This window comes from Mesoplodon bidens, assembly GCF_964165515.1.
Source record: "Mesoplodon bidens genome assembly, chromosome: 2".
NCBI classification, from domain to species: domain Eukaryota; kingdom Metazoa; phylum Chordata; class Mammalia; order Artiodactyla; family Ziphiidae; genus Mesoplodon; species Mesoplodon bidens.
In genome coordinates, this window is record NC_138177.1 from 24,345,217 (window position 1) to 24,357,471 (window position 12,255).

The window sequence follows — 12,255 nt, forward strand, 5'->3', positions numbered from 1 at the left end:
AGCATCAGTTTCTTGTAGTTGGAGATAATTGTGTCTTCTCCTGCTAGGGGAGAAACTGGGAAAAACATTATCATTTGTCTTTTGCTTTCAGGTATGCTCACTGTTACTAGATTAATATTTGATAAGTCATAAATAAATTAATCTTACTCCTACTAGTATGTCTGCTCAACTGGGAGTAGATATCGTACTTTAAAGTGGAAAACTTAAAACATATATCCATGGGCTGAGGGAAGAGGGGCAAGAATATGGCTCTTTCTGTTTTTGAATAGTAAGATTTTACATGCTTTTTTCTAAAGATACAAAGGGATACACAGTGAATTCCCAGCCTCCTAAGCTTCCTCCCACTACCCAAACAACGTTAATTTCTAGTGTATCCTTCCTAAGCCGTTCTGGACCTACTAAGCAAATGTGTGTATGTCATTGCCACCCCTCTCTCCCTTTAAAAAAAAATATAAACAGCATACTGTACATCATTCTGCAATATACTTTTTTTTTTTTTTTTTTGCGATACGCGGGCCTCGCTGTTGTGGCCTCTCCCGTTGTGGAGCACAGGCTCCGGACGCGCAGGCCCAGCGGCCATGGCTCACGGGCCCAGCCACTCCACGGCACGTGGGATCCTCCCAGACCGGGGCACGAACCCGTGTCCCCTGCATCGGCAGGCGGACTCTCAACCACTGCGCCACCAGGGAAGCCCTGCAATATACTTTTAAAGCTAGTTTGGAATTCATTTCATAATAGTACATAAAGAGCTTCATTGTGTGGATGTACCAGTATTTATTTAACTGGCTTCCCTTAGTGAACATTAAGGTGGTTTTAATGTTTTACCATTTTAAACACTGCTGTGTGTGAGTTCACCACCCATTTTACACAAGTGCAAATTTATTTTGTAAGGTAAAATCCTGGAAGTGGAATTTCTGGGTGAAAGGATATTTGCAATTGTAATTTTGATAATGGCATGTTGCCTTCCATGAATGTCATGCCAGTTTAACCCCCTGCATTTATCCATCTGATAGGTGAAAATGGTAATATTAATATGATCTCACTATAATAATTGAATGCATCTTTTCATAAAGAGCTATTTTATGAAGTCAGAATGACCAGTATTTTTATGACTTTTGTGTCTTTTCCGCCTTAGTATTATTATTTAATCTTCTCACTGTTTCTATTACCATTCTTTTTTTTGTTTTATCATTTAAATTTTTGATGCATCTGAAATTTATTTTGGTGTAAGCATTTTGTAAGAAGATTCCAGAATACACAAAAAGTAGAATAGTGCAATGGCTATTCCATACACCCATCCTAAATCAAATTCAACAGATACCAAGATTTTATTATACCCACTTCATCTATTTCTTTATATTAAAATTAATGGTGAGATGTTCATTCATCTTCATTAGCTATTTTTCTTTCTACAGGAATGGTGTGCTCATTTTAACATTCCCAGATTTTTGATTTAGGAAAAAAATTACTCTTCTTGGATACTCAGGTTATAACAACTACATTGTCTTGCCTGTCCTGGTAGAAGAAGAAGTGGAAGGCAATTTCAGATGCAGATTTTTAGGGAATACACCACAAATGTTTTACTTATTTGGGTTGTTAGTTTTGTAAGTTCTGTGGAATACATTAAAATATTCTAGTCCCCAAACAATAAAATTAACAGGGCCCTGAACTGCCAACAGTGGGATTTGCTTCCCCAAGAAACTTTGTGTCTAGTGGGAGTCTGGGACAGTGCTGCCCAAATTTCCTCAGATGCATTTTCATTATGAATACTAATTGCTGTAACTTTGTTCACACATTCTGTGTTTCTTACGAGGGTCAGTTATTTATTTATAAGTCCTTCTTTCAGTTTTTGTTTTTATTTCAGTAAAAACTATAGGTAAATCTTTTTAATTAAGATGCCTATTAAAATCAAAATTATTCACTTAAAATCAGGAATGATGATTTTTTTTAGAAAATTATTCCTATCTGCTTGCCATTTTTTATTCTACCCCCACTTCTGACTTGACAGTTACCAGCCCTTCCAAAAATTCTACCTGTCAGATTAATCATTGTTAATCTTAGTGTATATTTTTCAAGACATTTTGTTATCTAAATAAATACATAAACATTTATAGGCTTTATTTACTGATTAATTTTTAGAAATTATAGTTATTCATGCTGTTTTAAGCTTATTTCTACTTAACAGTATATCACGAGAAACACTGCTTCATTTAACACTTTATTGCCCACAGAAGGATGTTTCAGCAGCCCCACATGGTAACTAAAACTGTCTAATTTGACCCAAGTTCTCCAGTCAGATCTTGCTGTAGATCAGCCAAAATCGTCTGTTACTAAGCTAAGTCCTTTATTTTCCCATAAATACAATATGTTGTTTCTGTCTGTAGGTCTTTGCTCATTTTCTTTTCCACTCTTCTCATGCTGAGTGTCACCTCCTTAAGAACCTCGCTTTAATCTTTCAGTACTGTGCAGACCACATTAGTTTTTTGTCTTCTTGAACTCTTGGGTACAGACGGTCCCTGACTTAAAATGGTTCGACTAGCATTTTTCAACTTTAAAATGGTGCAAAGCAATATGCTTGTATGAAGTAGAAACCATACTTTGAATTTTGAATTTTGATCTTTTCCTGAGCTAATGATATGCGGTGTGATTCTCTCTAATGATGCTGAGCAGTGACAGCAAGCTGCAGCTCCCAGTCAGCCATGTGATCACGAGGGTAAATAACTCACATGCTTAAAACCATTCTCTACCCATAGAACAATTCTGTTTTTTACTTTCAGTGCAGTATTCAATAAATTACATGAAATATTCAACATTTTATTAAAATATAAAGTCTTTAGAGGTGCCTTATCTTCTTGTTGACAACTACATTATGCAGTGATTAGTACTCAATAAAATTTTAAAGTACTTTTAAATTACATGTACAGAGTATCTTTGGGATTCTTCAGGTGGATTACTTGTTTTGAACATTTTAAATAGCTTTTCTAAAACTAAACTTTGATAAATACTGATTTCAGGTGCATGGTTGAAGCCTGGAGCTTACTGCGACAGCATTCTAATAGGTTGAATATAGAGGAGTTGCTCAAGCACACATATGAAGTCTGTCAGGAAGTGGGCTTAATGGAGGATTTACTGAAGCTGCCATTCACAGACACTGAACAGGTAATGACTTATCAGTATAAACTTATATCCACAAACTCAGGATAAGTTAGTGGCTTACAAATCTATTTTGTTCTTTCTAGGAGTGTTTGGTGAGATTTTTACAGTCCAGTGCCCGTGTTCAGAATCATGAATTCCTTTTAGTTCACCATTTGCAGCGTGCCAATTATATTCCTGCCTTGAAGCTGAACCAAACTCTGAAGATAAATCTTATGGTACAGTTAAACTTGTTTTATTATTGGGGACAAGAGAATAGGGAAAACAGGTGACTTTATTATATGAGAGCTTGTAGTTTGGTAGCCACTGAGCATTGTATAATCTTGAGTTTAGGAAATCCTCTTCTTGGCTTCTGTAGCAGAATTGAGAAACAGGGTATTGTTACTTCTTAATGCTTTCATATATGCCATTTCTGTTTAGATAGCTGCCCACAGTCTTGCCAGACTAACTGCTTCACTCAGAAAACAAGAGGAATTGGTAGAGGATAACAGTAGGAAATAAATAGTGCAACAAGTATGGACTGTAGGGGTTGGGCTAATTGTTCATTTGCTCTGTGTGAACAAATGAGCACACTCTCTGAACCTTGGTTTCCTCAATTGCAAAATGACAGTATCTCTTTGTGAGGATGCACAGAGGTGTGTGTGAACATGTTGCTTAGTAAAATGATAACGATTGCTTTTATCGTGAATAATCAAGGCTGGGAAGGAGAGGCTTGGAATTTAGTGACGGGTAAGGACTGATGAAGCAATTAGGTGTGTGTATGAGGTCCTTGGTTTGGAAGAATGGATATGTAGGAAGGAGGAAGATATTCTTGTGTATTCATAATTATATGTTAAATGGTAAATATATAAACATAGCACTAACATTTTTGAAGATTAAATTTTTACCAGTTATGATATGTTCAATAGAATGATCGTGATCCTCGTTTGCGAGAGAGATCAGTGGCTCGAAATGCTATATTAGACCAATATGGGAAAATTCTTCCTAGAGTCCAGCGAAAATTAGCCACTGAGAGAGCTAAGCCTTACCGTCTGTCAGCATCATCAGTTCGTCGAGAAGGTAGGATATCATTGAAAAATGTCATAAACTATTGGGCTAGAAAAGATATTGAATGATTATCTTCTGAAACCATTGTTATCTTCTGTTTAGCTCAATTTTGCTTTGATTCATCACAGTGGTACTTTTTTTTTTTTACTGGCTACTCTACCCCAAGAAATCAAAAGCTTTCTTGGAACTTTTTACAGTTTATTTAATACAAAATGACAGAACTCTTTTTATTTCATTTGAAGACTCCTATCTAACTTCTAGAAAACATGTAGAATAATTATTTTACCATCTCCTAAATTTCTGCATAGATGTTGCTAAACCAAATATAACTTTAACTGCTCTTATGTTGTGTTTCGTTTTCTCCAGTCACTCTTTCATATTAATCTATTAAAATTCTGGTGTTAGAGATGAAATTAAATCCTACCTTTTTCATTTTACAGTTTCTAGGCCAAAACCATTATCAGCAGTTCCAAAGCAAGCTGTAATAGGGACTGTGTTAACAAGATCTACTTTCATCAGTAATGTGTTATCTAAAATTGGAGAGGTCTGGGCAAGTAATGAACCTAAAAATAGCATCTCTGTCTACAATAGGTATGTTTTTCTTATACCTTTTATAGTCATGCTACTTGTTAATCTTTCCTGGATATCAGCTGCTTTCATAAACAATCCAGCCTTAGAGCTTATTAATGTATATAAAAAGGAAAACTTTTTTATGTTGTCTACTTTTCTTGCAAGAAGAACGTTCTTTGTCTTTATATTTAAAACCAAATTATGTTCATCGTTATTTGTAAATAAGCAGAAATACACTAAGGAAAAAAATGAAAGCCCCCTTCTCCCATCTGATCTCACCTTCTTATAGCATTTGTAATTTAATCCTCCTCATGATACGTAATCAAAAGTTAATTTTTTATTTTGTTTGTAGTCCTAAAATAGAGGAACCATCTCCTATAGTATATTCCCTCCCAGATCCAGAGCTGCCTGAGGCATTTGTTGGAACACCAATTTCAAAAGCATCACAAAAAATTTCTAGGTAAGAATTTATTAAATCACTTTTAAAAGACAATGGTAGATAAGAATTACACTGTGACATAAAATTTGTCTTTCTCTATCTGACTTACTTCACTTAGTATGGTATTCTCTAGGTCCATTCATGTTGCTGCAAATGACATTTCATTCTTTTTTTATGACTAATTCCATTATATATATATACCACATTTTCTTAAACTAATTGTTGATTGGCACTTGGGTTGTTTCCATGTCTTGGCTATTATAAATAGTGCTGCTGTGAACATTGGGGTGCATGTATCTTTTCGAATTAGAATTTTCTTCATTTCTGGATATATGCCTAGGAGTGGGATTGCTGGGTCATATGGTAACTCTATTTTTAGTTTTTTAAGGAACCTCCATACTGTTCTCCATAGTGGCTGCACCAATTTACATTCCCAGCAACAGTGTAGGAGGGTTCCTATTTCTCCACACCCTCTCCAGCATTTATTATTTGTAGACTTTTTGATGATAGCCATTCTGACCAGTGTGAGGTGATACACTTAATAATTACACTGTAATTTTTAAATTGTCTTTAAAATTTTTATAAATATTGTTTTAAATTCTTGAATGAGTTTTTAATGCTTGCTGTAAATAAATAATTTGGGCAGTATTATAGTAATTTTAAGAAATTTTGCATCAGCTGATTGTCTGCTTAGAATTTTTGCTTAATGATTTCAGACTGCCTAGAGAAAAGAAGCAAACTTTGTTTTATTAAAATCATGAGCAAGATAAACTGTTAACTTGCTTTCTTTAATCTCATTGTTGATTGACCCATGAATAAAGCTTATTTTTATAAATCCCAGCTAATCTTGGTTGGCTTCTTAAAGCTTGTTCCTGTGTAACAGAGCCTACTAAAATGTCTTAAGTGGCTTCAGATGCAATAATATTTTATTTCTTAACCTGTGGTATTAGAAAAGTAAATAGTTAAATTGAAATTTTGCATCCAACATGAAATTGTGATTGTGTTTATTTTATTTAAGAACATTGGAGAGTTGAGAAGTGTTCATAATCATCAATAGCAGAGAACAAACAACATGCTTTCTCTTTAATATGACCATAATTGTTGGAAATTTTTGATTGTTTACATTTTATCAATGGCAGAATGACATAATTTTATGGGAATAAAGTTATCTGAATCAATGATACTAAGAATAAAGTACTCAGAATAAGTTAATAACTTAAAAGCAATTGGGGCCAAAGCTGTTTGTAGTGTACATAATGGATATATTTTCAAATCGTGAAAGGATTTTCCCTTTCTTGGATTAGATTTTATTAGATTGAGGTTCTTTTCCTTTAATTACCCTCAGGAGATGGTAAGAAGATTGCTTCAAATGGATGTCATTATCACTGGCATTCTGTTTTCCTACCAGTAGTTTCGATATTTTTCCCACAAGTCACTTTTTCTCAGTTCCTTTGTATTTTAATAGATCTGGGGTTCAAGAAAGGAGCGATAATAAAAGTGTTTAAGGCTCTCTCTCCTATCATTTGATATGATAAAAATGTCCAGAACACTATAGAAAGCCATTTAGTAGAATCCTGGGATTCTCTTTTGCCACTAACCTCATTAATTTGAGAAAATTAACTTTTTTTTTTGGTTGGTAAGTCTAGTGTTTGTTGTGATCAGAACCATAAAGGTAAATAAACCAGTATTCATTATGTACCTCACATGTGGGTGAAAGGAATTTTTATGTTGTGAAAGTGAATTGTAGCAGATGGATTGCTAGGGAAACATTGCCTTGTTTTCTTGAGTATTTAAATCATTAGCAGTTCATCTTCATTTGAAAATAATGCCTGGCACGTAGTAGGGGCCCAGTAAATATTGGTAAAAGGGAGGGAGGAGGGCTAGAACTCCTTTTCAGGGTTGCGGGGGGATGACCAAATTGTTATCTCGAATTCATAATTCTCTTTTTTGCTACTGAATTAATTTTGATTTCTGGAACTAAGGGTGGCATTACAGTAATATACTTGTCTGAATTTATATTTTCATATGGTTACATTTACCAGTGAATATAGAAGTCTGCGTAATTAAATGGGATACTAATTCTTTTGTTTCTTCAGTATAACTCTAGTATGTTACCAGGATTTTTCTGTTTATGTGTATGCTGTGATTACAGACTGCTGGATTTGGTTGTTCATCCTGTCCCCCAGCCTTCTCAGTGTTTGGGATTTATTCAGCAAAGCCCCACAAGATCTCCTTTGTCCCTGGCATCCACCTCATTGCCGGTAAATTCTCAGTCAAAAGGATCACGTCACAATTCTTCCAGGGCTTCAGAATTACATTTACTTGAAACTCCTCTTGTAGTTAAGGTAAGTATTAACATGTCTAGCATTCCTAGTGAAGCTAGGAAGTTCTTACTTTTCAAGTAGCAGAGAGAAATAAGCTGTTTATAATTGATATCTTTGGGTAGTAAGGGGCTTTAAGCCTTTATTTTCCTTTTTTCTTTTCTGTGGATATGTTTCCACAATGCTTACTGTATTTTTATATTTTCAGAAACAGACTTTATTAAATTTACCCTTTGTGGTTAACTGGCACTGTGCTCAAGGTTTACAGTTATATTGCTCTGAAAGTAATGCAAGCCTCTGTGGTTATTATAAATAGGCCTTTTTCCTTTGAAAATTGCTTTCATATTCTTGGGTTTGCTTTTTTTTTAATGCAGTTTCTGATAGCATTTTGCCATTATTTCTTTCCTTTATCAAATGCTTTTTAATTCTTAATATTTTTAGAAAAATTTATTTTAAAATTCTGGCTCCTGCAATAAATTATAAACTGTTACTCTTTCCTACTATCAGTAGGGAACTGCTTCACCCTCTCTGATAAATTATTAGCTGAGAAACCACAAAACTAAACTTGTGATGACTGGTAGCAGTGGACTTTTACCCTCCCACTGTCAAATTGTTTTCACATATGTTATCCACAAGCTCGTTGTCCAGTGTTCTGGATTCAGTCCCAGAAGCTTTCTTTTTTTGTTGTTGTTTTTTCTTAATTGTTCTGGATAACCAGCATTTAAAGTGAAGCCAGGGAATTCTTATTTTTCGGGTTGGATAAAAGATACTTTAATAAATGCTAGACCTAAAATAGTTATTAAAAGAAGCTTGCTAGGTTTATTAAGTTCCTGACATTTAATATCCAGTATCATATTTCTAACTTTTTTTCTTCTATAGAAAAACATTCACATTTTATTCTCTAGAGCTAAGTTCAAATGAAATTAAATGAGGGAATAATTTTGTACTTGCTACCAAATGAATCTAGGAAAAAAATCAATATAATCTTGTAACAGATCTAATGGAATTTAATAATCTAATAGGATCCAATAATATGTTTACTAGTCCTTTAGAGGAGAGGTTAAGTGAAGGAGTTATCAATATTTCTGCTAACTAGTTCCTATGCTAATTATTTGTATTCATTTTAGTAAACCAGTCAGAATTCTTATAAGTAATTCAGTTACTACTGGAGTCATGTGATGGAATTATATTTTTTCTAAAACATTCTTAAAGTCAGTCTAATTTAGATTAGCTTGCTATAATTAAACTAGGTTCTGTTCATCACACACTATCATCTCTTTCACCTAACTAAAGTTTTCTAAGCAATAGTTAAATAATTTATCTTATCTCAGCACTTTATTAAGTTGAACTTAAACCTGGGAATAACCAAGGTCTTTAGAATGGTTATGGATGCAGCTTTATGTTTTATTTTTATAGCCTTATATATAGAAAGCCCTGAGTAGAATTTTGTATTTCCAGTAATGTGTAATAAAACTTTTTTTTTCATCTTTATTGGAGTATAATTGCTTAACAATGGTGTGTTAATTTCTGCTTTATAACAAAGTGAATCAGTTATACATATACATATGTTCCCATATCCCGTCCCTCTTGCGTCTGCCTCCCACCCTCCCTATCCCACCCCTCCAGGCGGTCACAAAGCACTGAGCTGATGTCCCTATGCTATGCGGCTGCTTCCCACTAGCTATCTACCTTACGATTGGTAGTGTATATATGTCCATGCCTCTCTTTCGCTTTGTCACAGCTTACCCTTCCCCCTCCCCATATCCTCAAGTCCATTCTCTAGTAGGTCTGTGTCTTTATTCCTGTCTTACCCCTAGGTTCTTCATGACATTTTTTTTCTTCTTAAATTCCATATATATGTGTTAGCATACGGTATTTGTCTTTCTGTTTCTGACTTACTTCACTGTGTATGACAGACTCTAGGTCTATCCACCTTATTACAAATAGCTCAATTTCATTTCTTTTTATGGCTGAGTAATATTCCATCGTATATATGTGCCACATCTTCTTTATCCATTCATCCGATGATGGACACTTAGGTTGTTTCCATCTCTGGGCTATTGTAAATAGGGCTGCAATGAACATTTTGGTACATGCCTCTTTTTGAATTATGGTTTTCTCAGGGTATATGCCTAGCAGTGGGATTGCTGGGTCATATGGTAGTTCTATTTGTATTTTTTTAAGGAACCTCCATACTGTTCTCCATAGTGGCTGTACCAATTCACATTCCCACCAGCAGTGCAAGAGGGTTCCCTTTTCTCCACACCCTGTCCAGCATTTATTGTTTCTAGATTTTTTGATGATGGCCATTCTGACTGGTGTGAGATGATATCTCATTGTAGTTTTGATTTGCATTTCTCTAATGATTAAAGATGATGAGCATTCTTTCATGTGTTTGTTGGCAGTCTGTATATCTTCTGTGGAGAAATGTCTGTTTAAGTCTTCTGCCCATTTTTTGGATTGGGTTGTTTGTTTTTTTGTTATTGAGCTGCATGAGCTGCTTATAAATTTTGGAGATTAATCATTTGTCAGTTGCTTCATTTGCAAATATCTTCTCCCATTCTGAGGGTTGTCTTTTGGTCTTGTTTATGGTTTCCTTTGCTGTGCAAAAGCTTTTAAGTTTCATTAGGTCCCATGTGTTTATTTTTGTCTTTATTTCCATTTCTCTAGGAGGTGGGTCCAAAAGGACCTTGCTGTGATTTGTCATAGAGTGTTCTGCCTATGTTTTCCTCTAAGAGTTTGATAGTGTCTGGCCTTACATTTAGGTCTTTAATCCACTTTGAGCTTATTTGTGTGTATGCTGTTAGGGAATGATCTAATCTCATACTTTTACATGTCCCTATCCAGTTTTCCCAGCACCACTTATTGAAGAGGCTGTCCTTTCTCCACTGTACATTCCTGCCTTCTTTATCAAAGATAAGGTGACCATATGTGCGTGGGTTTATCTCTGGGCATTCTATCCTGTTCCATTGATCTGTCTTTCTGTTTTTGTGCCAGTACCATACTGTCTTGATTACTGTAGCTTTGTAGTATAGTCTGAAGTCAGGGAGCCTGATTCCTCCAGCTCCATTTTTCGTTCTCAAGATTGCTTTGGCTGTTCGGGGTCTTTTGTGTTTCCATACAAATTGTGAAATTTTTTGTTCTAGTTCTGTGAAAAATGCCAGTGGTAGTTTGATAGGGATTGCATTGAATCTGTAGATTGCTTTGGGTAGTAGAGTCATTTTCACAATGTTGATTCTTCCAATCCAAGAACATGGTATATCTCTCCATCTATTTGTATCATCTTTAATTTCTCTCATCAGTGTCTTATAATTTTCTGCATACAGGTCTTTTGTCTCCTTAGGTAGGTTTATTCCTAGATATTTTATTCTTTCTGTTGCAGTGGTAAATGGGAGTGTTTTCTTGATTTCACTTTCTGATTTTTCATCATTAGTATATAGGAATGCCAGAGATTTCTGTGCATTAATTTTGTATCCTGCTACTTTACCAAATTCATTGATTAGCTCTAGTAGTTTTCTGGTAGCATCTTTAGGATTCTCTATGTATAGTATCATGTCATCTGCAAACAGTGACAGCTTTACTTCTTCTTTTCCGATTTGGATTCCTTTCATTTCCTTTTCTTCTCTGATTGCTGTGGCTAAAACTTCCAAAACTATGTTGCATAAGAGTGGTGAGAGTGGGCAACCTTGTCTTGTTCCTGATCTTAGTGGAAATGGTTTCGGTTTTTCACCATTGAGGACGATGCTAGGTGTGGGTTTGTCATATATGGCCTTTATTATGTTGAGGAAAGTTCCCTCTGTGCCTACTTTCTGCAGGGTTTTTATCATAAATGGGTGTTGAATTTTGTCAAAAGCTTTCTCTGCATCTATTGAGATGATCATATGGTTTTTCTCCTTCAATTTGTTAATATGGTGTATCACGTTGATTGATCTGTGTATATTGAAGAATCCTTGCATTCCTGGAATAAACCCCACTTGATCATGGTGTATGATCCTTTTAATGTGCTATTGGATTCTGTTTGCTAGTATTTTGTTGAGGATTTTTGCATCTCTGTTTGTCAGTGATATTGGCCCGTAGTTTTCTTTCTTTGTGACATCCTTGTCTGGTTTTGGTATCAGGGTGATGATGGTCTCGTAGAATGAGTTTGGGAGTGTTCCTCCCTCTGCTGTATTTTGGAAGAGTTTGAGAAGGATAGGTATTAGCTCTTCCCTAAATGTTTGATAGAATTCGCCTGTGAAGCCATCTGGTCCTGGGCTTTTGTTTGCTGGAAGATTTTTTATCACAGTTTCAATTTCAGTGCTTGTGATTGGTCTGTTCATATTTTCTATTTCTTGCTGATTCAGTCTTGGCAGGTTGTGCATTTCTAAGAACTTGTCCATTTCTTCCAGGTTGTCCATTTTATTGGCATAGAGTTGCTTGTAGTAATCTCTCATGATCCTTTGTATTTCTGCAGTGTCAGTTGCTACCTCTTTTTCATGTCTAATTCGGTTGATTTGAGTCTCCTCCCTTTTTTTCTTGATGAGTCTGGCTAATGGTTTATCAATTTTATCTTCTCAAAGAACCAGCTTTTAGTTTTATTGATCTTTGCTATCGTTTCCTTCATTTCTTTTTCATTTATTTCTGATCTGATTTTTATGATTTCTTTCCTTCTGCTAACTTTGGGATGTTTTTGTTCTTCTTTCTCTAATTGCTTTAGGTGCAAGGTTAGGTTGTTTATTTGAGATG

The 12,255-nt window shown here is 35.1% G+C and overlaps 1 protein-coding gene across 4 annotated transcripts in view; it reads left to right on the forward strand.

Moving 5' to 3' along the window:
• Window positions 1–12,255, forward strand: part of AHCTF1 (AT-hook containing transcription factor 1) — an 85,764-nt gene that overhangs the window by 50,390 nt on the left and 23,119 nt on the right. For all 4 annotated transcript variants that reach the window (XM_081226455.1, XM_081226457.1, XM_081226456.1 and 1 more), the window contains 6 exons: window positions 3,015–3,159; window positions 3,240–3,371; window positions 4,062–4,212; window positions 4,641–4,791; window positions 5,123–5,230; window positions 7,362–7,554. In XM_081226455.1, coding sequence (XP_081082581.1) covers window positions 3,015–3,159; window positions 3,240–3,371; window positions 4,062–4,212; window positions 4,641–4,791; window positions 5,123–5,230; window positions 7,362–7,554 — 880 coding nt within the window. The remainder of the gene's footprint in view (window positions 1–3,014; window positions 3,160–3,239; window positions 3,372–4,061; window positions 4,213–4,640; window positions 4,792–5,122; window positions 5,231–7,361; window positions 7,555–12,255) is intronic.